The sequence below is a fragment of the Panthera pardus genome, unplaced genomic scaffold, assembly GCF_024362965.1.
Source record: "Panthera pardus isolate Hobbes unplaced genomic scaffold, ASM2436296v1 HiC_scaffold_13, whole genome shotgun sequence".
Classification (NCBI taxonomy): domain Eukaryota; kingdom Metazoa; phylum Chordata; class Mammalia; order Carnivora; family Felidae; genus Panthera; species Panthera pardus.
In genome coordinates, this window is record NW_026526688.1 from 82,278,835 (window position 1) to 82,303,691 (window position 24,857).

At 39.5% G+C, this 24,857-nt stretch overlaps 2 protein-coding genes across 3 annotated transcripts in view; one reads left to right on the forward strand and one right to left on the reverse strand.

The window, feature by feature from the left end:
• HHIP (hedgehog interacting protein) overlaps positions 1 to 18,674 on the reverse strand; it is an 89,006-nt gene extending 70,332 nt beyond the window's left edge. The window contains 4 exon segments of the mRNA XM_019420504.2: positions 4,938 to 5,139; positions 5,831 to 5,987; positions 11,971 to 12,163; positions 17,870 to 18,674. Coding sequence (XP_019276049.1) covers positions 4,938 to 5,139; positions 5,831 to 5,987; positions 11,971 to 12,163; positions 17,870 to 18,148 — 831 coding nt within the window. The 5' untranslated portion in view covers positions 18,149 to 18,674.
• Positions 18,619 to 21,643, forward strand: LOC109249896 (translation initiation factor IF-2). Of its 2 annotated transcripts, XR_002072810.2 has the most exons (3): positions 19,626 to 20,194; positions 20,670 to 20,766; positions 21,049 to 21,643. XR_002072810.2 is itself a non-coding variant. In XM_019420511.2 (2 exons), the coding sequence occupies exon 1, from the start codon at positions 18,619 to 18,621 to the stop codon at positions 19,054 to 19,056; it is 438 nt and encodes a 145-aa protein (XP_019276056.2). In that variant the 3' UTR covers positions 19,057 to 19,085; positions 21,049 to 21,643. The 2 variants fall into 2 exon arrangements, 1 of the variants encoding a protein (XP_019276056.2); XM_019420511.2 differs by lacking the exons at positions 19,626 to 20,194; positions 20,670 to 20,766 and adding an exon at positions 18,619 to 19,085.
• The last annotated feature ends 3,214 nt before the right edge of the window (positions 21,644 to 24,857 follow it).

Here is a 24,857-nt window from a genome sequence, read left to right on the forward strand (position 1 = left end):
GCTACACATTGAAATCACTTGGGAAAGCTTTAAAAACATACCCATGCCTCAGTCCCAATCCCAGACAGTGGGGGATTTAATTTGGGCAGCAGAAATTTTGAAAGCTCTCTCAGGCAATTATACTGTGCATCCATTCTTTTATTTTTTAATTTTTTTTACATTTATTTATTTTTGAGAGACAGACACAGAGACAGAGTACAAGTGGGGGAGGGGCAGAGAGAGAAGGAGACACAGAATCTGAAGCAGGCTCCAGGCTCGGAGCTGTCAGCACAGAGACCAACTCGGGGCTCAAACTCACAAACCGTGACATCATGACCTGAGCTAAAGTCAGAGGCTTAACCGACTGAGCCACCCAGGCGCCCCTACTGTGCATCCATTCTTGAGAAGCACAGGTTTGTCATTTCCAAAGACTTCAGATAGATGAAGTTGGTTCTGGCACTTGCCAGAAGATCTGATTCAGAATTCAGACAGAAGCTCAATTTAAAGATTTCACAGTACCAGTATCTCTTATTTTTAAATGTTTATCTTTGAGAGAGAGAGAGAGAGAGACTGAGACAGAGACTGAGCATAAGCAAGGGAGGGCAGAGAGAGAGGGACACACAGAATCTGAAGCAGGCTCCAGACTCTGAGCTGTCAGCACAGAGCCCAATGTGGGGCTGGAACCCACGAACCAGGTGATCATGACCTGAGCCAAAGTCAGATGTTTAACCCATTGAGCCACCCAGGTGCCCCTCACACTACCAGTATCTTAAACAAATTTTTACCTGGGGAGATAGAGAGTATAATTTTTTAAATTTCTCCCTTTGGGATAAAACAACAACAAACAATGCATGTGCACACATATATACATCCACAAATGATGATTTTAAAGACTGCTCACCAGCTGATCACTCGGGTCATTCTTCAGTGTCAGTATTAGTAGTTAGCTTCTACAGTGTACTATAATCAAAACTCGATCAAATCACTACATACTTTTAAAACATTTTTCTGGGGCACCTGGGTGGCTCAGTTGGTTAAGTGTCTGTCTTCAGCTCAGGTCATGATCTTGTGGTCTGTGAGTTCGAGCCCCGGGTCGAGCTCTGTACTGACAGCTCAAAACCTGGAACCTGCTTCGGGTTCTGTGTCTCCCTCTCTCTCTGCCCCTCCCCCACTTGTGCTCTGTGTCTGTCTCTCTCTCTCTCAAAAATAAATAAACGTTAAAAAAAAATTAAAACATTTTTCTGACTCACTCTTTATTTGGCAACGTCACAAACCCCAGTCTTCTAGGATTTGAGTTGTGAATAGAATTGTCTTTTCTCAAATAAAATGATAGTTTAAATTCATACGGCATAGAATTTATTCCATTAATCCAACTCCACAATTTATTTCCTATAGCCAAAAGAAGTCTTTAGCTTGTGTTTTTCAGTTTTGCATCTAACTTTGGTTTGGTGAGACAGACAATTGTGTGTACTGAAATCTCCTGCAATATAGGCAGCACAATTTGGGTTTTTAAAAATAAGACAACATATTTTTAGCTTCAGACAGGACCGTTTAGGGAAGAGTTGACTAAGTTCCCTAGATGGTTGGCTATGTGGATGGCACTTCTGTGAAGTAGTTTTAAGAATCAGAGCTGGTAAAGGTTTGAGGATATCAACCAAGTCCAACTCCTTGCCACAAAAAGGTCAGTCCATTACCAGGTGATAGAAACCCCTGTCGATTTTTACTTGACCATTAACAGAAAAGGAATTCCAGATTCCCCTCTAGCAAGCCCTAGCTTTTAGAAACTCTTATAATCAGGAATTCCTCTTTATGTTTGATTTAATATACTCAGACTGGTCATCAATTACTGTCATGGAGGGATCTTCATTGTGGTTTGTCTTGTTTTCATTTCAAACATACGAAGGTTGGGGTTAGTATACATTATTAATTTCTGTGAACGGAGTATTGCAATCAATACCTTAGTTAAAACAGCTTTATGTCCTCTCTTAGAATTTTAAAACGGAAAGAACAGAGAAGTGATATACATAATAATTTTTGAGAATTCTATTTGTGTCATCTATACAAAATGTTGGCACAGAATACTGTCATGAACACACTAACTATTCATACATCAAGAAGCCTAAAGAAACTACTGTGAAATAGTTTAAAAATGTTTTTACTCCAGAAGTCTCTGAGGGGCATATCACAAAAATCAGTGGTGTGACCAATTCATGAACGTGTTGGCATCTGCCCCATCATACCAACAACAGCCTCTCCTAATACTTCCAACTCATGACTCGAGATGGAAGTTTCATGGAGCCTAAGATAAAGGACAGATCACCTACCTGAGGGAACAAGGCTGTGGTATCATTACTCACTACACAGTACACACTCAAAAATCCATGTGATAGATTCCTATCTTACTGACATCACTAGTGCCAAATTTTAAGGGAATTCAAATATTGCACTTTAAAACATGTCATGTCATATATTCTACAAATGCCGAATAATGGATTTTGAAGTTTATATTTAAGCCCTAAAAGCCCTGGAACTATCATAAGAAAGAAGACACAAGGGCTTCTGCAGAATTTCCAGAGGCCTGAGGAACATAGACAGCACAGAACCATAGCACTGTCATAACCTGGCTTATACAATTTTATTGCATGATAAAATGTCTCAAAGTCAGAGTAGATAAACTTTCATTCATTACGCCAACGAATGGGCACAAACTGAAACGGAGGCGTTCCGAAGGAACCCTGATTAAGAGGCAGTCATTCTTTAGGTAGTTAAAGTAGAAACAAGAATATCAGTTCTTTACTTCTTACAACAAAATTGAGCTCATTTCTAACACCTACATTTTACCATTCATTATCTTTTTAATACCAACATTGTTATTCAAATAATACTTAAAAGCTGTATGTTATTCTTTTTTAAAAAAAAATGTTTATTTATTTTTGAGAGAGAGAGGGAGACAGAGGATCTGAAGTGGGTTCTGCACTGGCAGCTCAGAGCCAATACGGGGCTTGAGCTGAGATCATGATCTGAGCCAAAGTTGGACGCTTAACCGACAGGTGCCCCTATATGTTATTCGTTCAAATACTTGAAAACATATCCTAAAGCCATTGGCAAGATGTGTAATGATCTATGTCCCCATCTCAGTCATGCTCTGTGAATGGACGTTAAGGAAGTCATTCATGAGCAGGTTAAATAATACATACAAGAATGATAAAGCACATTATTTACAATGTTAAAAAGGAAACACTTCATAATTAGGAAATGGAATACCCGGAGGAGATTAAAACTAGGTTTTTGAGAAAAGTTTTCAAATTTGGTAATATACCCACGACATATTGTTATGTCAAAAAAAGAAGGTTAAAAAGATGTATATATGGTTTGATTTCAATTTTATTTTAAAGCTGCTTAGGGAAAAAGCTGCAAGGAAACATATTTTTGTGTGTTTCCACATTTATTAATATGGATGGACCTGTGTTACCTTTGTAATCAGGATAAGTTCATCTAATTTTAACATAAAAGTTGGAGGTATATCAAAATGTAAGTAGTGATATTCTTTACCTGATGAGATGATAGGTGATGATTTTTAAAATGCAGTCCCAATTTTTTCTTTCATAGAGAGTATAACTTTCACAGTAAGAAAAATACACTGCTAGTGAGTAATGTATTTGCTGCCGTATCTTAATTCTTTGTTCTTTTAGGTACCACTGGCAGTGAATTATCAGAACACATTCCAAAAAGTATTTATTGAAGTCTTATGTGCAAAACACAAATGCTTCATTTTAAGAGACTTTTGATGATCTGCTGTGAAGTCTAATGAAAACTTTTCCTGGAAGAAAGTTGAAACTACTGAGCTAAACAGGTTTTCCAAATGATCTGTGTGTTGGTGCTGAAGTACTTTTCCTTAAAGGACCAAAAGTACCATAAGGTACTTCTCGTATGCAGGATGTCTTAGTGACACTGACAACACACTCTTGAAGTGGGGTGGTGTCAATGATGTGGCAATCCCTGTATTCTAATGGAATCGTTCTAATGATTTTAAATGGTAGGTAATGACTTGGTGTGAGGAATATACCTATATTTTTCCCCGACTGTTTCTTCTGGTTTTGATGTTCTTACCTTTGAATAGAGCTCAACAAAGCAAGGAGGAGTTTATTTCTCTACGAGTAGAAGAGTATAAATCCTCCTTTGATTTCTTTCCCCAGGTAAGACATGACAAAGATAACCAGTTCTTCCCAAATCATACTGTTAGTTTCAACCTAACTTAGTCATGAGCTGTTGAATGTGCCTCAGTTTTAAAATGCCACAATTTGCTTTACAGCTTAGTACTGCCAATATTATAGCATGTCACACTCTTGTAAAACAAACTTGACAATAATTTTATTTATATGCCGCTAGATTATTTAACACGAGAATTCAATCGGAGAAGTGAGAAAGAAGGCAATATGTGCATATGTAATATAAAGATGGCTAATTATAGATTAAAACATTTGACTTACCTGCAAAAACATTGTACAAGGAAGGCACAGTATAAGTAGCATTTTTTTTTATGACACAGACTCACAAACAGATGTGGGGAAAGAATGGTTTGCTGTTGCCCAAATAACCAAAAGACCTCTTTGTTTCTACTAGCAAATGCTGATACACAATTCTACGCATTATGCCTGTCAAACAACATTTAAACACATACTATATAAAACCAAGACTTAGTTTAAATGTGTAAATTACATAGGGAAAGCATGTCAAGATATCAATCTCATTGCACTGCTTAATAGTCACCAAATAACATTAGACATTTAATGCCACTGTCCCAATTCAGTTGCCATAATTCTTGTTCCCTTATGTTGTCTCCTTATTTTCTCCTTAAATATTCTTTCTTTTATTACAAATACCTCCGGTGAGAATGATAACACTAAAATAAAATTAACATAGCCAGAGCAAAGATAAATAAAATTTAAAAAGCCAACCTTTATTCCACTTTGAACAAGTTTGTGAATGTCCAAATAAGGCTCCTTGAAAATTTCTCCTTCGGGGGTAAGTATCTTCACGTAACCTTCTTTTTCCAGAATGAAGAGCCGGTGCGAGCCGTCCCCACTGTGCAGGGCACCGACAGGCTGGCGCAGCCCATTCACCACCTCCTGGATACAGAAGCAGTTGTGTTTGTGCTTCCTAAACAAGTTAAAGAAAACCAGTAAGCTTTTCTTGAGGTGAAGGAGGCAAAGGATGCACTTAACATCCTTTTTAAAAGGTACTTCCTCTAGGAATCAATGGTTTTGAGAATCAGGAGGTGCCGTTAACCCCAAAAGTCACAACAGGACTCTTTTAAACTGCTTTCAGTGGAACACATAAAACAGCCTTCTACCAGAAAGTCCAAGAGAGAATCAACATAAAAATGCTACATCTTTTAAAATTTCAGAAGCTCATTATCTTATCTTTGAGGGACTATAATTAAAATGAGCTTTACTCACAATAATTAAGCCTTACAGAAAGGCCCTCAGAGAGAAGGTTCTAAGATCTATTTATAAAACTCTGATTTGCTAATGATAATTGTGCTGAATATTTCCATAAGCTAACAATAAGCATAAAGTTCAAGTTTAAAACTGTAATCATGAAATTCACAGGAATCATAGAGAAGCCAAACTCATGATAATAAAAGATTAGTAGTCTAAGCATTAAACGCTTTTAAGGGAACATGATATTAGAGAAGCAAACTATCCAAAAGAAAGAAAAAAGCATCTGGAGGATATAGCTGCTGGAATCAAGCACAGAAACAGTTGATTCACTAATAAAACCGCGAGATTTGTCAATTGGTATTTTGTTTTTGTTTTTTTAAAATCAAAGAGCATTTATCTTTATGAACCTGCTGATCTCTTCCACTTTGTCATATTCTTCCATCTGGTCCAAGTAGTTAGATGCTGGTCCTCTGATTTGTTTTCTTGGAAAATCTGGAAAGCACAACCCACCATCTTTTCTTGCATAGTAAAAGCAAAACTCATCAGCAGTAGTTTGAAGGAAACCTTTAAAGAAATGCAAAAAGACTCATTAGAAATATTTAGTGTCACAGTAAAAACATCCTATATGAAAGATAAAATAGAGTAAGAGATTTTTTAGAAAGTATATGAATATTCTAGGAAAATAATAAAAAGAATGAAAACTAATTTTTTTTTGCTTGGGATTTCTATTTTTTTCAAAAAAAATTTAAGAATTTCAGTTAAAATGGAGTAATATTGCATTGGCTATTTTAAAAGACTCATCTGAAATACACATAATACAAATCCAGCATTAATCTTGTTATTGTTATTGACTGTTTGCAAGATTCTATGGTACGTATGTTGTACTTGTACGTTTATCTGATCACTATTCAGCATTTTCCCCCAGAGCAAAAATAACTTATTAAGAAGAACAAATTAGAATGAAAGAAGAGATAGGCTATTAGGTGCTGATTTTGGTCATTTTACAAATTTTTTTTTGTACTATCGCTCACATATGATTAAATAATAAATCTAATGAATATCACAAGGTAATTAGATGCTATAAGTGACTGGCTCACAGTAATTGTGCTAAGAACAGAGTCTTCATTTTCAAATATGTAGGTGCCTTTTTCCTACACCTCACTTCATATAAAATAATGATTATTTTGTAAAACAAAACTATACTTAATATATCCCTTCAATCTTCTCAATCAGAAAGCTGGTATACCAACCCTCACTGAAAAAAAAAAAAACCAAACAAACAAGGACAACAAGCCAAAACAAAAATGCAAAATAGACTTACTTAAGGAAGTCTGAAAGAAAGCTGTTTTCTCTTTTCTTACATATTAAGAATTTTTTATCAAATAAAAACAGCTATACTTGACTCAAAAAAGAAGAGGACTTGATGACAAAAAAGAATTTTGACATTACTCTCACAATTTGAGTCATCAAGTATTGGCTTTTTTTGTGGTGGAGGGCATACTAATAAGATTCACTTCCATATCCTGATGATTTCTGCTCTCAGAATATGATATGGCTACCAGAATCGACCTCATATGATGTCCTAACTTCTTGCTTCTGGTGTCATATCTTTATGCATAATGTTTTGATTTTTTACCTAACAAATTAGATTACTGTACACCTATCAGCTTTGTGATAAAGGCACCTTATAACTTAGCTGATGTTTAGAAGTGGTTAATGGGTCCAGGTTTGCAAGGATTTCTAAAAACAAGAATTGGGGACCAATTCTTAACCATGTGAGACTTACCAATGAAACATGAAAGACTAAAAGTTTATTTTCTATGCCTTTGACCTAGGTCCTCTCAAACCTAAAACTAATCTTAGAATTCTGAGGATCTTGGTGTACATTTTGACCTAACTTTTGAGTAAAATGTATCACCTCTAAATTTCTGAGACAGACTCTTCAAGGCCAATATCTGACTAGGCTACTAAGAAGCATCTTATCCTTGGAAACCAGGCAAGTGAGAGCAGATGTCCTTGGGAGTTGTGTGTGTATATGTGTGTGTGTATGCGTGTGTGTGTGTGTGTGTGTGTGTGTGTGTGTATGGGGGTATGGGGGGTGAGACTGAAGGTAGGCATAGTAGCTGGGAGGGGTGCTCCACACGAGGGGCAAGGCAGCTGCAAGGAGGTTATCTTTCTTTGAAAAAATTCAGGGATTAGAAATTGGGGAGAGGAATGAAGGCTGCACAGCATTTACTCTTCTTCAGCAAGTCACTGTTTACAAAAGATAACTTTCTCCTCCATTCTTTTCTGGCTAAGAATATACATGAAAACTGCCCAGTAGTGTTGAACGATCATATCTGAGGTGAAAAGAAGAGAAGGAGAATGGAGTTGTTAAATCAAACCTTTTGCAGTTTTGGGCTAGATCGTTTTTTGGATACACACACACACACACATACCTACACACATACACACACATACCTACACACATACATACACACACAAACACACACACACACACAAACACACATACACACACAGCTCCCATCAGGCAGCAAGATCTCCATGCCAATATTACGCACGCAGGAATACTGTCATACTATGTATATACTTATAACTGAATGTGAAAATGAGAAAATTTGTTTCAACACGATGGTTGCCTGCAGGATCACCAAAAAAAAAAAAAAAAAAAAAAAAAAATTCAAAGTGTAACTGAGAAGAAATTTCAAATTTGCTTTAAAAAAAAACCTGTATTCCAGCATCATAGTCTGCAAACCAATACCATCTTAAGGAGAAATTAACAAACAATGCTGATGGCTGATTCCATTTTATAAGGAGTTATTAGCTGGGGACAAACATGCGGAAGTGAGAAATCGTTTTCAAATAGAACATCTAAAGATTAATTAAGTACAGATTCATAAACTCTATGGCTCCAGAGGTACTATGTTCTCTTACCAAATCAAAAGGAGAACAAAAACAAAACTGGGATTAACAATGAATTATTCCTAGCTTTTTATAGAATCTCAGTATACTGAACAAGTATGAAGGAGGGAGTCAACTCAAAAGACTTTTACATAAAGATATGGGTATTTTCTCATAATTACACACATCTAACATTTTCATTAATACTTTACAATGATCTGATTTTGTGGACAGTGATGAATAAGATATATTTTGCTGTGAAGAGCTAAAAGGGACCTGGCTTCAGGACACTGGGCTTACATTTACTGCCAGGGAAGACAGGATTTACCAAATAGTACCGTTTTATTTGGAACAATACCCTGAAGAGCATTTTACTGAAGGTGGGTGTTTAGTTCAGCCTGTATCATCACAGTATCATCAAGTCTACTAATGATGGAAGTACACAGATTATTCCAGCAGCTGTATTTTTTTTAAACTCCTGATAATTTATCAAATGTCCTGGAGCGGGATGAATCCAGTCCTACTATACCACAAAGCACCCCATAACATGCTCATGTAAACAAATATTCTCTGTGGAGTATTCTAAGCCCTAGCTTTTCTCTCAGAATGTATGCCAGAGAAAAGTTACTTTTCCTCCTTATATATGCTGTTCAGCAAATAAAGAAAGAAACGAAACGAAACCCATTGTGAGTAAGGCCTGCACTTGACAGCATTTTCTAATAGAGGCAGTGGATTTTGATGTATCCATCCATTCCGTCTGGCTTGCTCTCGTGGGGAAGACACATGTATAAGATATCTCCCTGGGGTCAGGAGTGGCTATGGACTAGAGAGACTCAGTGGAATCAAACCCTTGACCTTGGCCTCATTAGCAACAGGATTAAACCAATCGAACTAATTGTATACTGACATTTCACACTAAATCACCTACAGCTGAAGAGATGACAGTCTGAGAGTGATAAAAAGTGTATCATGATACTCGTGGTAACAACTGTAAAGGAAGAAGCAAGGCCCATGTCTGTCCTTTTGTACACTTCCCACAGAGTGCACCATGCCATCACTGAGTGAACAGGAAAGCATCTACTCCGCTCATCACAGTGCAGCAGGAGAAAAGACCTGTGATGCTGAGCAAGAAGCTCCTGTGTGCGGGGTTTTTTTTTTTCCAAATGCAATTTGTTATTTTTAGAAGTTTTAAGAATTTACTTCCCTAAGTCAACTCACAACTGGTGAATATTATGATTAATAAAACACTAGTATATCCTCACTATATTAATTTTTAACTTTTCTCATTTTTTTGAAAATAGGCACACCATGAATGTTTCTGAATTAAAGTTTCTAAAGAGTTTCTTTCAGATGTACCTGTATTCCCAAGTGACTGGCGGTGCTTTCTGAAAGTCATGAAGGTGAAGCAAAGGGGTAGATCATTTATGTATTTATTTCTTTACGTTCTGGGCAATGGAGGGAAATGAAGACATCTCAGAAATTATTTTTCCTCTCTCAACCCCTTTTAGCATTTGCCTTAGTGCTGTATTTTTAAGTTTTTGATTTGCAGAAAGATGAGGCTGTTCATGAGAATAGTCAAATATATCGACTTCTTATAAGAAAGAATCACAAAGTAGCTGTTTTTTGCAACTTTGAACTCCAGAGAAAAGTTACACCATGTCATTAAGTAAACTTGAGAAGGTGAAAATATTAAAAATTTGCTTTGAGAGCAATTTCTGAAAGATAATTGTTCTAGAATTGTAAAGAGCCTTCTGTGTTGGGGCAAGGGCTGAGGGGAGGATTACCATCTTCTCTATCTATCATACTTCAGAAAATGGTCAACTGTGTGCCAAGGATCAGTCTGGCTAACAAATTGATTAACATAAATTAACACAAAGAATGTGTTATTACAACTCACTTTTGCGACAAGTATTCAGGATGATTATTAGCATTTGACGGAGGCAGGAGAAGCCCCCCCCTGCTTGTTGCTAAAGCCTGTAGCCTGTCCCTGGGAAGCACCCTTGCTGCTCTCTCTACCACTGGAGTAGAGCTTTCATCTGGTTATCTTTCAAGGCAGCCTGGGTGGCCACCAAAAGCACTTGACATCTTGATGCACTTCAGCAGTTTTACATATATACAAACTTTGTAGAAAAATAAATTTGTCATTCGTCACCACATATGTTGATCTGGGGAGCGAGGTGCTTGCAGTTCTGGCTCCTGAGCTGTTTGCTACACTCTTTCTTCTGCTGGATATTGCTTTTTGTTGTTTGTTTTGGAAGCTAAAATAACTTCACATAGATGGAGACTTTCTGGGTGAGTCTTTAAATACAGCATAGTTGTATTTATCTCCAGTAGATAAAGGTAGAGGAAAATGGGAAGTGTCAGTGTTCTTTTCAACTTACATTGGTAAAGGCAAACCTTCAAGACTTGAAATTTGCAGCAAACCTTTATGGTACCTAATCTGTTATCGCTTCTCGGCAGGCCTTCTATGCAACCGTGACCTATTCTACTTTGCTTTTGGGGAACGTGATAAAGAGGAAGAAACAGCTGGTTTAGGAAAAGCCTTACAAACATGGTTGTGGTTTATAAAGACAATAATAATATTTTCACATGAATGGGTTTAGATACATGTTATGGTACACCAAAGGAAGCAAGCAATCCTAGTCAAAATGTTTTCTTAGGTTATTGCGAGAGCTCTATAAAAAAAAATCCACACTTTTCTGGGTCAGAGGAAAATGTAAAATATGCATAGCAGTTAAAAAGTTCTCCAAGGGCATCCTACAGTTCTTAAAGCTTGTCTTTTCCTTCAATGCCATTTAGTTTTATAAACTGTTAGCTTCAGTAGATTTGTTTGTGTGTGACTTTGCTTAACTAAACAGAATCTGTGTCGTTAAATTCTTTTGTATCTCTATGTTGATTCTTCCAACTGAAGCAGTAACAACCAAAGTTTATAAACTTTTGATGGTAAAATTAATCCATGTCCAAGAATCTATATGTTTATTAGGGCCCAAAATATGGTAGTGAGCAGGTATATTCGTGACACTGTCAACCTAAGAACTTATTAATCTATTCTATCACTTCCTCACTGCACAACTTTGGTTAAGGCATTTAACTTCTCCTCAGGCTCAATTATCGTCATCTGTCAAATGGGGATGACTTCACTTTTCCTACCTGCAGCATAGAGTTTTTGAAGAGCAAATTAGTCATTACATGTAAAGGTGCTTTGTAAGGTGTTACTTTTTTTGGATTTCTAGTGATACTTTAATTAAGGGAATACTACCTTAAAAGTCCATGGACAATCTACAGTTGCATATCAGCTATGTAGAAGAGGAGGCTGTCTTGATATGGATGCTAATGGATGAAGAAGACACCAACAAGAAACTTGTACTGATAATCCAATGTGTGTAGATTACCAACTGTAGTGTTGATTTAACAAGAACTGTAAAACATCCCATCAAAACCAACATACTGTGTGCAGACTGAAATGATAGTAATCCTTTTAGCAGCAATGAAAGGTTACAAATTTGTAAAGGTTAATTGTGAGGCAAAAGTAGGTATTTTGGAAGGTGAGATAAATTTTACACTCTCAGAAGCAAACATTTAAGATCAGGTATCTTGTGAGGATATGCTGCAGTAGTGTATTTAATTTATCAATTTTTTTTTTTACCTGGAATATGGCCTCGGCAAGTATAAAAGAATTCTTTGCAATAGTCTTTGCAGAGCAGGGGAAGTACAAGGTCTCTTTCCAAGGCTTCTCTTTCAGGTGAGTTGAACAGGCTCTGAGAATGTGGAGAGCAAAGTGCACACTTGATTTCCTCCAGTAACTTCCCACATTCTGTGTTGTTGGTAACAGAAAATATCTGAAAGCCATAAATCAGAAACAAACTTCCTTTTATTCATGTGAAGCTAGGTCTAGTTATGTTTTTTGTAATCATATAAGTAGAATAGTATAACTTAGCCAGTGCAGTTGTCTGAAAAGAATTATCATATCAGAAACACAGGATGCTTTTAATAAGGCTAGAAGTACAGTCTCTTGGGCTGGGCTGGGGGAGCGGAGGGTAAGGATGCACAAAAGTCCTTCTTACTCTTGCAGATCAAAGCCTGTTTATCTTTTGGGTATGAAAAATTAAATGACACCTATATTGAGACCCTTTAACCCTTTACCATGTTACTCTGCATCAGAGTGCATAGCGATATTTGCATAGTGCATAGTGATATTTGACTTTAAAATTCTAAATACCTTTATCCAACTGTATGTAAAGTAGAATTTTTTAAGATATGATCATTTCTGTCTTAGGTAAAAATGTATTTCACTCTTGAAATTCGTGATAGGATATTCTCAAAGATACTACTTTAATTACATTTTTCTAGTTTCAGTTCATTTTCAATCTACAGGTTGCATCGGGAAAATTTCCTAAAGTGGGGGGAATATTGCCTTTTCATGTTGTAGAAAAATAATATCTGAAGCTGAAACTGGTTTCAGACCAATTTTTATTATTCATTTTATCTTAGCCAGGAAAAACTTTCTAACCAGGTCCTCAGGTATGTTATATGTGTGAATAAACACAGGAGTTTAATAAAAGTGCTTTTGTATAGGATTGAGTGAGTTTTAATAAAAAAAAAAGAACACTTTTATCTTTATTTATACAGTATTATGTCTTTTTTTTCAATAAGACCAATTTGGGAGTTACTGATTCACCGAAGTTAGTAATTTGTAGATAAAATAGGTCTTGGTGTCCAGTACTAACTTTAAAAAACTGACTTCAGGAGCTCCTCTAATAAATGTAGAAGACAATACCAGCACAATATTTGAGACGTAAAATGTAGTGCTGTCTAAATCATGCATTGATTTTTCATAATAAAAAACAATAATGGGAATGAATTTTATACCTTTTCTCAGTTTATATAACTAAATTTATACTTAACTATTTAGAACTAGGAACTGAAATTAACATTTGAAACTCTAAATCATTGTTCAAAGCAAATACTTCATTCATGAGTTGAGGTTCTAATTTGAGTAAATGGCATGGCTTCTATTTTTTAGGATAAAGATATTCTAGGTGATAACAAAATTTGGACCTGAAAGAACAAAGCAGCTAAAAAAAAAAATCGCTGAATACAAGCATGCTGAAATTTTAGCATGCAGTAATTAAAAAGCTCTATAGAAGTTACCATATATATATATATGTACATATATAGATATAGATATATATACACACACACATCTGTGTTGTCACTACCTATAACATTCAGAAGAGTTATTATTAATCACAATTATATTTACACGTTGATTTTTATCAATTTATTTAAATGACAATTGCTTAAATGGTTAAATTTTCTAAAAGGAAACATATGCCAGACACTTAGAATTTGCATTCCAAGAATGTTTTAAATGTCTTTTATTGTCCATACTCTGGCAGACCTCACCAGATCTATTCAATATTAATACTGTTCAACTTTGTTCTGTTTGTTTATCATACAGCAGTCCCCTAAGAACAAAACAACTGCAGGATGCTGAAGCCACCTTTTTTGCTGGCTGGAAAACTGGAATGTAATTACCTTTAGTTTTATGGAGAATATGCATACTTCCATTTTTTATAGCTGAAACAAACTGATCCCCATGTACTCTCCCAGCTGCTATCCAGGAAGAGCTTGATTTTAGTGCCTAAAGAATTTTGTCTTTTACAATTTTTGGAATGTGTCCTGGCCACAAGATCTCTCATCAAAAGTTTCAGAAATAGGATTCAATAAATTATCTGCAATCCAGTATAATATTATTCTTTGTAAAGTTTCACGCTGTTCCGGCCCAGCAGGATGGTAACATTTTGCTCTGTGTGAGGTCTGCAGTGTAAATACCTATTTGAAGATAGATAGAGCCATCATTCTGGCTTTGGTTTCAATGAACCAATAGTCTTACTGAAGTCAATTAAACTGACTCAGCCCAAGCTGCAACTCTGTTTTAGACAGATGAGTACTGGTGTGTGTAGGGTATTTTTTTCTTCTTTTTTGCCTATGTGCTTGTGTCTATATAGGTCCTTAACTTTATGCCTGACAATGTCATCCATCTGAAGAAGAAATTTAAGCTAATTTCCTGTTTCGATTTTTAAAAGCCATATATGAAACCATCAAATTATAGTGGTTTAAACTAAATATACTTTGAAAGTCATGTAAAACTTCGAGACATTATTACAGCATGCCTAGTAATGACTGTGGCTGTTGCTGACTAATTTATAACATCTGGAAGGTCATCCTTTAATCTTTGGCCACAAGAAAGTAAAATCCACGGAAGAAAGGTAAGATGAACACCGTAGTACACAGTGAAGTGTGGCCTAGAACTATAGCTTATCAACAAATAGTAAAATGGGTGACAGAGACCTTCTGTATTTCTCTTTATATATCAAGTAACTAAACAAAGAGGATAAAAAGGCACCCACGTGGTTTTGATGAGCAGACAACAGGAGAAAATACATGACAGCATATTAAGATGTCGCCTTAAGATCAGTGGGTACACAAAAAGTTATTTCTAAAAATCATATGCCTACAAGGCTGTTCAGCTGTTGGGTGGAACACATGCGTCTCGGCACTATAGTGCTGGATTATGTCATTAAAGAGTTCAGTTTCAATTTTAGGCTAATATGTAAATAGATCATTGTACTCAGGCAGCTGTTAAAGGGACCCCAGGATGAGTTATTTGTTTAGTTGGATGTGTTCAACAATAGCCTTTGTCCCTGAAAGAGCCAGAGCAAACAAATGATTGTAAAAGGGCACACTTGAAAACAATTACTTTTCACCCATTCCTTGACAGCTTTGGCTGTGAAACCACCCAAGGTAGAGAGAGCTTCTATGCCTCTGTGGCTACAAGTTTTAGAAATGGGGGTATTTCAGTTGGCTGCGGATTCAATTTGGCTAATGGGAATGAGGTCCTTTTAACATGTTGTATTTAGGAACTGCAAAAATATTGCCAAGACAATAGCACTTCCTAAATTTTGGCAATATTTGTTTATAATGGCAGTTAACAATCTTGTTACGATACACAAAATTATTAAAATGTACAAAAAATTAAAACATAAAAGCATAATACCATTATGAAGAATTGAACTCAATGCCAGTTCATTACATTAAAGAAAACGTGTTAGTTTGGAGTCTGGATTTAACTGCACAGCTGAGCATGCTCGAATATTCCTACCTATTTTGCTACTGTCTATGAAGTTTCTTCCTATAGGAGAAAGATGTGCCTGTAGTTTCTTGAAAAGTTGCAGAAATCTTTCTGGAGATTTTTTTTTTCCATAAACAAAAACGGGCCCTTTCAAACAGCCATCATCTCTCCTGTACACACGTTATGAAATAAGACCCTAACATATATTATAAGCCAGGAAGGCTTAGGGGAAAACAAGGAAACACTGAAGTTTATTATAAAATAACATGTTTTAAAAACTATTAAAACTTGAGAGCTAACATAGGTCAAGAATGCACATGCATAGCTATATCACTTCTCTGTTTTGAACAATTTGAGTATTGTTGGTTTATAAAGCACTTGTAATGGAACTAGCAAAGTCTAGCGTACCGAATTTAATTCAGACACATTTTCCAAATGAGTAGGGGTTTGTTGGAGATTGGAAGCACGTAAAACGGAAAGGAATGTGGATAGCTAACGTGGCAGATTTCTTCCTAAAGAATGATTTCTTAAAAAAAATTTTTTTTATGTAACTCCTCTTAAGGGCTATAACTCCCCTCAGTTCCGCCCCGGCCCCTCCAACTCCCCACTCTATTCAGTTAAAGTTTTCATTCCTCATGTTCCTGGTAGAGTTCAGCATTGCAGGGGTCTGGAGATCACTGGTGTAGTCATAGTGTACATTGCACACAGGGAGACTTAATGGCAGATATTTCTAAACCTTTCTCTGAAGCTCCTGGTAAAACCCTGCAGATGATGTGAATGTAGCTTTTCTGATTTAATTCAATTACCACACAGGAGCTTAATGACATTGTTTTGAATAAAATGCTGGAATATCTGTTCCCTGAATCGCAGACTACTGCTGCATATGGTAAGAATAAAGAGAGAGTTGCAGCTGAAAACCTGCAGCAAGACGGTTCTCACTCATCTGGGAATAGAGGGAGTTGGACAAATGCTCCCTCAAAAGGCATGAACATTTGGACAGAGCTGGGGACTGAAAGAGAATGATGTTCTCTAGTTTCACCCATTAGTGAACCAACTAACAAACACAATGGTGTTGTTGTTATTCTTTTGCCATAAGCAACAGGACTCTGTGTGTGGGCAGCAGTTTAGTGGGGAGGAGGATAAGTCGACCCCTTTTTGTCCTATTGATTTTTTCCTATTTGCATGACTTGAGCAAATTAAATGATGCAATATGGCTTTTTGTTACAAAACAAAGTGAGAGATACCACCCAGACACATATGTTGATTCGTAGGAGCTGTTTACATGAGAATAGAGTGAAATCTACCGTGAACTGAGCATAAAAATTAGATTCAGCCTGGGTATTTTTTTTTTTTTTTTTTTAATGCCTGGGCCAGCAAGACTGAAGCACAAGTTTTCCAAGAGTCTCTCAGACCTTGACAACTGCAGTGTTGTAACAGAGGAATTCTTAATTAAACCTAAAATGGGGAACGGGAGGGGGAGCGAAGACACCTGATTGTTTATTTCACGTGCAGTGATTGTTAATGACGGGATCCCCCCTTTCCTTTTGCAGTACAGTAGATAGCCCACGTTGCTGCGTCCCATGACAAGAAAGATGTTGGAAACTCAAAAAAAATAAGTTTGCCTTCACACTCAATCGACACTATCTCATATTCGTTTAAACTCAAGAACACAAGGGAAGTGTAAATGCCATTAGTCCTAAAACAAGTTTCTAGAGAAGATCTTCCTGGACAACTAGCTGCCATTTGAAAGCCTGAATTTACAATGTTTCAAAACATTACAAACTGGGGCGGAGAACGGTCTCGGTTTTAGGTGACAAATACGCCCCAGCAAAATCTCTGGCCAGCTTTTCGGGTTCTCAACTGGAGTACCAGGAGTTCCTTTTCGCAGCTTAACTATTGTAATGCAAGACAACCCCCTCTGACGGGGCTGGGGATCATAAACCAACCATGCTTCAACATCCTTTACGATTCAATCCTCTCCCTCACCGAGCACGTGGAGAAAACTGCACAAATCTTGTTACCCTAGAAAAATAAACCGGAAACCACAGCCACCTTAATTTACAGTTTCACCGCAGCCAATGCCCGATTCGACCCAAAACACACTGTTAATCGCGATTCTTTTAAAATATTTACCCAGCCCAGAATGCGGGTACCACAGAAGCTTCTCTTTTCTGACACAGGCAGTTGTGCACAGCATCCCGACCACGGACTCGTGGGGGCGGGAGAGCTATCTGCGCACCCCAGAAGAACGCACCACCGAATCACGCTAGCACTTCAGACAAAGTTATCAGACAGAACTCTCCAAACAAGTTTTCTCCCTTCTCACGGCCACTAGCATTCCTGGAGCCCCAGGGAGCCCCCACCTAGCCAGCATGTCACTCTCGCATCTGTGAGGCGGGTGCGTGCTTACCTTGTTATCCAGGCGCCCCAACCCTGGGCTGTCACTCCGCAGACAGCAGGACAGCCGAGGGTAGAAGCCACCGCACAGCATCTCTCCCCCACTCAGCAGCTCCAGCTGGGACATCATCCGCCTATCTCTCCTTTTCAGGCGCTTCGGGGGGTTCCCATTCAGGCACCTTCTCCTCCGCGCTCCGCTCCCTTCGATTCTTTCCCCAAACTTAGCATCTCCTTCAAAGAAGCCCAGAGCCACGGCCAGGAGCAGCAGCTTAAAGGAGAGCATCTTCAGCATCGTCTGCCCCGAGCGGCAGGGGCTCGGCGCGGGAGGCTGGGGGGGGAACGCCACTGCCCACCAGGGGCACTAGGGCGCAGCTCCAGGAGGAGGCTGCGGGGGACACTCGAGAGGCAGAGAGTGGTGCCGGGGGCGGAAATATGTAGAGCGATGCAACTTTGCGAAAAATAAAAGACAAGGCGATGGGTCCAGTGCCTTAGGGGAGTCCGAGGACCGAGACAGGGTTGTGCAGATGACACCGTTTGCAGTTGTGCCAGGGTCAGTTGGGTTAGGGGCTTCCTGCTGCGGCTGGGAAGTGGGAGGAGGAGAAAGAGTTGGAAGAGGAGGAGGAAGAAGAGGAGGAGAAGACGGCCACAGAGGTTCACTTGTCCGTGTAACGGGAGTTGTTTAGGTGAGACAGTAGCAGGAACAGAAAAGGCGGCGGCGGCGGCGGCGGGGCAGACGCAGGCAGGGCCAGCGCTGGGCTCTAGATGATGCTGAGGTCTCCTCTGCCGGCGGCTGCAGCTTCTCACACAGCCTCTCATGTTTCGCTCCCTCTTTTCTTCTTCTTTTTAACTAGCGCGCGGGGAGGTGCTGCCACCGCGCGCCCCTTGACGTCACCGCTCCTCGCGCGCCCCCGCCCGGGCCGAGGTGGGGGTGAGGGGAGGGGGCGGCCCCGGCGCGAGCGCGTCCCCCGGGCCCGACGGCCTCGCGGCTGCGGCGGGGAGGGGCCACAGGCCGCGGCGGCGGACGGAGGGGGAGGGCCTGGCGGAGCCCTCGGAGCCAGCCTCGAAGGCGCGGGACGGAGCGCGCCCGCCTCGCCAGGGCGCCCGGCTGGGGGCGTCCCTGGCCCCGGCCCCCGGGCGCGCGGAGATGGCCCGCTGGTTCCTCTCTCTTCCCCAGAGCCCCTCCGCACTACCCCCGGCTAAAGGCGGCCCGGCCGAGGCTCCGAGAGCAAGTGAGTAAAAAAGGGGCGTCTTCTAGCCCCCCCCCCCCCAAACTAGGCCGGGGAGTGGGGGCGGAATGAACCGAGTGGGCTGGAGTTGGCGGGAGGGAGCTTTTCGTCCCTTTCCCTCTCCTGGCCGCACGGCCAACCCCTGCTCGCCGGTGACTTTCAACGCGAAGCTCAAGTCGGTAAAGATCTTCCTTGGGGTCTGATTTAGAGGCCGGGGTACAACCCAGATCCTGCGAGCCGCCGAGTAGGTTAAGGCGGTCCGAAGACTGTTCGAGAAGAAGTATCCATCCTTGCTTAAGGTGCCGCGCCCTGCTGAGGTGACACAAGCGCGTCTGCACGCAGGCGGTGGGGTGTCGGGGCCCCCAGTCCTGCGGGCAGGGCCCGGACGCCCCTTCCGAGGTCCGACCTGTGCCCTGGAACCCAGTTGGACCCCGCCCGCACCTTCCCGGAACGCCGGAGCGCACCCCCCCCCCCCCCCCCCCTCAGGTGGAGGACAGAGGAAGTTGGCCGCAGAATCAGCGTTCATTTTAAATGAATAAAAAAAAAAAAAAAAAAAAAAAAAAAAATCCTGGGGAGATTTCCCGGGTGGTGTAAATACAGAGGTTACCGAAGCATTAGTTCTGGAGGAAGAATTCGTAGCAGGTTTGCGGGAGTCCCGAAGCGGGATGCCCTATGAACTCGATGTACCTAGATAATAACCTTTCCCCCAGCTAGTCGAAGTCTGTGTACAAGTGTTTCGAAAAAGATCTGTACCTTATCAAGAGTGGTGACCTGACGCTTACGCGATGCCCGCAATTTGGCGTGAGGGTGAGCCGATGGCAGGGTTGCACACAAAATGTGCCTTGTGCCCATTGGAGTAAGAGGGAGGCAGACTTTCTGGTAGATGGGATTTTGAAGAAGAGATAAGGCAGTTTTCCCATTTGGGCGATGGAAGAATGTTCCCCATATTTGGATTTGCTTCACTTCTAGTACATAAGCTTCGCCAAACTAACGTGAAAGTCGATGATGGTGGAAGTGGACAGGGGATTAAACTAATTACTGTTAAAGTGGCCTCAGTGGCCAGATAGGGCTTCTGCCCCTTTCAGTTTCTGGACCTGGATTTACTAGTGGAGGTAGGTTTTTCTCCCCGGAGAGGTGACCGCTTCAAATACCTGAAAAAAATCTGCTGCGATATTTGGTCCGGTACTGAGCTCAGTGTAGGTCTGGGATGGCATCCTTAACATTTCTCCCAGGGCCTGTTGTATGTACATGAGTTCTTTCTATGTGTGATCACAAATGCTACTTCTGATCCCACAGACTGCTTTATCTGACATGCTTCCTACACCAAGGACTTTTAATATAAAATAAATCGTAGAACTATAAGGACTTAAGACTTTAAACTCTCATTTAATAAACAGGAGAAAACAGACATTCCATCAAGATTAAATCATCATTTTACAATCTCGTCTAACTAGGTAGCTTAAAAAAACAGGATTTAGGGACCCGATCTGGGTTGGTTTCCACTATCCAATCCTTTATTCCCAAATAACCAGTTTTATGTTCTATTTACAAAACAAAACAAAAAAAATCTTTTAAATTATATTTCAGTGGTTTGAGCTCCGACTCCAAGTGATGAATTCATCTTAGTAGTTTTGGAACAGGCCTTCCTTATGGTTTGTACTTCAAGACTAAGGACACTTAAAAGGTAAATTAATTTTGGTTAAAAAAAATTATGTGGCTGTTATAATCTGTGACCCTATGTTTTAAGAAATAGAGTTTATAAAAGATTACTGAAATGAGACACGCATTTTCTTTCTTGTTACATGGGAGCTAGAATTGATCCCATGTATTGTTAGTCATGACGAGTCAATAAATCGGGTCACTGATGATATAACTCAGCTTATTTATTCTCAGTGTCACTGGTATAGTCACTAAGCAGTTTTGTACAAGTAAAGTCACTTCTGATACTTTTTTTTTTCTTTCGCAGAGGGAAGTTGCATAGTTCACCTGTAGCCAACTTGACAGCATAATTTTTAGGAGTCAACAATCGACATTGGGTTATTTCTTAAGATTGAGCCTTGAAAGTCCACTTGGATGTGACGCAGTTCTGTGCACACTTGCACATGAAAATGATCTTCCATCAAGGAGCTCTCCCTCTTCAGCTAAATCAACAGCAGTGGTTCGAAGAAGAAGGGACCCCCTATCTGACCAAACTCAGCCAGACTAATCAAATAAGTCTTTGTGAGCAAGGAGTAAAGCTGCACTAGGGTGGCCCCATCACACCTTTCTTGAGCAGCTCCCTCTAAGATTGCCACCTACATGCAGGTCATACCCTGTACGAAGGATGGATTGAAGATTCTTGTGAACAGATTAGGTTTATTGTAAAAGATGAAATATTTGACCAAAATTGAAGTTAATTTCATGGATAAAGTTCAAAATATTACTGTGGATATGAATTATGTTTGTATGTATTTATATGTGTATGTATATATAGTTATGTGGTTACATGTTTCTATGTATCAGCAATTAGCACAACTTAAACTTAGTAAATGTTGAAAATAAAACTATTTTGGATATTGGAATCAGTTTTACGTATGGATTTCTAGCCTTTGCAGAAACATATGCACTATTACATTTCAACAAGTGTATACTGAGTACCAGCCACTGGGCTGTGCAATATATGTGCAGTAATGACCCTGTTTCTAAGTAGTTTATTATCTAGCAAGGAGGATAAATGATAAGGTCATAAATTAACCCACAATTATAAATTGTGGTAAGGGGTGTGAGAGACATGCTATGATGGAGAATAACAAGGCACACTTAGTTCAGACTGAGTCACTGAAAAGTCTCTCTGTGAAAATGACATTTCAGTTGAGACCTGTGAGGTGAGTTGGAAAGAGTTTATTTAAAGTTTAGAAACTACCATTTAAAGTTTAAAAACATTTGAAGTTTAGAAACATGTGAATTCAGAATAGAATAGGAGACATTTAAGCAGAGGCACAAAATGAAGAGGTAACTAAGAAAGGAGAGAGGTTAAATTTATAGTGTAGTTTATAAACTCTAGGAAACTAATGAAGTTATATTCATGTATGTCATTTCCTTTTGCAGGTACCTAATCCTCATTTGTCTTTGTCTTTTTCTTTAAATCCTGGATTTTTACTCAACATCGAGGGATTATTGTAGTTTGAATGACCCTTCAGCCTGTTGCATCTTATCTAACCAGCACTTACGTGTTATGTTTTCTTTGTTTTCATTTGTGCATTGGTGATAACTGTTGAGATTTTTTTTCTTCGTGGGAGTTAAATATCCATGAGACTTTGAGCTCTATGAGGGTAGGAATTGCATTTCCTTCTTGTCGGGCATCCCAGGGAGGAATCTCATCGTACAGTGTCATACATTTCATACTCTTTAATCATCCTGCTCATACAATATCATACACCTGTCTCATACAGTGGCCAGTCTCTTCAGAAATTCTGCTGGCTGACCAGTCTTATTCAACTTAATACTTTTTTTTTTAATTTTACTTACTTATTTTGAGAAAGAAAGCATGCGGTAGAGGGGCCAAGAGAAGAAGAGAGAGAATCCCAAGTAGGCTCTGCACTGTCAGCGCAGAGCCCGATGGAGGGCTTGATCTCACAAACAGTGAGATCATGACCTGAGCCGAGATCAAGAGACACTTAACCATCAGAGCCACCCAGGTGCGCCTCAAATTAATACTTTTAAAGGTTGGAAAATGGAGAAAATATTTGCATTATAAAAAATCTAAATTGTTAAACAAAAGGGAACATGCAACTTAAAGTGCACTATCATTAAAGAATTTCAAGAGATGCTATTATAAAGTACAGTTCCACAGAGGAAGGGCAGCCAACAAAGCCAAAGAATAATCACGCATCTTTTAAAAATTAAAGATTCGTTACAGGTCAAGCACACTGACACAAGGGTAGGTCTGCTGATGAGTATTTTTCTACAGTTACTCAGTTGTCCTTTCAAAAGTTGGCACTTGCTGTGTGCCAGACTCTGCTCTGGGCACTGGGGACACAGCAGCGAACAATGATTCTCTCATGGATCTTGCAGTCTACTAGGGAAGGCAGTAGATAACATGGATATGACATTCGCCAGAAGGGGATGCTTGCTATAGAGGAAGGGGGTTATGGGGAAAGAGAAGGCAGGGGTTGAGAGAAATAATTTTGTACACATTGTTAAGAAAGATGTTTCCAGAGGTATGGGCAGAGACTTGAAGTAGGGAGCAACATGCATCCAGATATCCACAAGCATAGGGAACAGCAAGTCAAAGGCCATGAAGCAAGCATGCTTAGTAGGTCTAAGGATTTGTAAAGACATCAGTGTGGCTGTGACCAAGGAAATGATGAGAAAAGCAGGCCGAGAAGTAGCCAGGGGAAGGGCACAGATTGCATAGGATTTTATAAGCTAGGTTTCCAACTTTGGCTTTTACTCTGAATGAATGATGAACTCAGGGTTCTTACCAGAAGTGAAGAAACTGTGCTAGCTATTTCCTATATCCACAGCGTGAATTAAGTATAAGGCATGTGTTAAATGGGTGTCAGGAAACTGAAAAAAGGAACACCAAAGTAAAACAGTAACTTCAAGGAGCTGCTCCCATCCTTACGGACTGAGGAACAAAGGAAGAATGGGGGTTAACAGAACCCAGAAGCTGACTGAGCCCTGATGGCCTCGCGGAGACAGGGCTGCAGCCCAGCACTTGCAGGTACTCCCCAGGGTGGTGGAATGAAATAGATTATGGCAGTGCTGGAAGGAAGCTAGAGACTGGAACCACCTGCCACTGATAGGGTATATTTGTTTCTAAGATGGCCATAACGAAGTACCACAAACTAGGTAGTTTAAAACAATAGAGAGGTTATTCCCTCACAGTTCTAGAGAATGCATGTCTGAAATCAAAGCGCCATCAGGCTTGGTTCCTTCTGAGGGATATGGGAGAATCTGTTCTGTGCCTTTCTTCTAGTTCTGGTAGGCTCAGGGGTTCTTTTCCTTGGTTTGTAAATTGACTTCCCTTTATATCTTCATATCATATCCCTATGTCCATATCTGTCTATGTGTCCATATTTCCTCTTTGTGTATAAAGACACCAGTCCTTGGGTTAAAGTCCACCTCCTCTTAACTTGATCATCTACAAAGACTTGATTTTCAAATAAGTTCACATTCATAGGTACTAGGGGTTAGGACTATAATATCATTGTGGGGCAGAGACACAATTTAATCCATAACACAAGATAAGGGGTTGATGCCAGAGTGATGCAGGCAGGAAAAGCAAGGTAAGAGGAAGAACGGGTCCCTTCTGTCATCCTTTTGTCTTCCATCCTCTTTGGCAGTTGAATATCCATGTGTAATGTCTGACTCCCCCCAAACTTGACTACTAATAGCCCATTGTTGATTGGAAGCCTTACCGATAACATATTCAATTAGCAGGGGTGCCTGGGTGGCTCAGTTGGTTGAGCATCTGGCTCTTGATTTTGGCTCAGGTCATGATCTTATGGTAGTGAGATTGAGACCCCATGTCAGACTCTGCACTGAGCATGGAGCCTACTTGAGATTCTCTCTCCCTCTGCCTCTCTCCCCCACTTCCTTGATCCCTCTCTAAAATAATAAGACAAAAAACATTCAATTAGCACATATTTTGCATGTTATATGTATTATATGCTGTATTCTTATGATAAATTGAGCTAGTGAAAAGAAAATGTTACTAAGAAAATAAGTAAGAGAAAATACAGTACTATATTATATTTATTGAAAAAAAAATCCACATATAAGTGAACCTGC

Coding starts and splice junctions, on each gene's coding strand:
- LOC109249896 (XM_019420511.2), top strand. CDS start 18,619: ATGATGCTGAGGTCTCCTCTGCCGGCGGCTGCAGCTTCTCACACAGCC.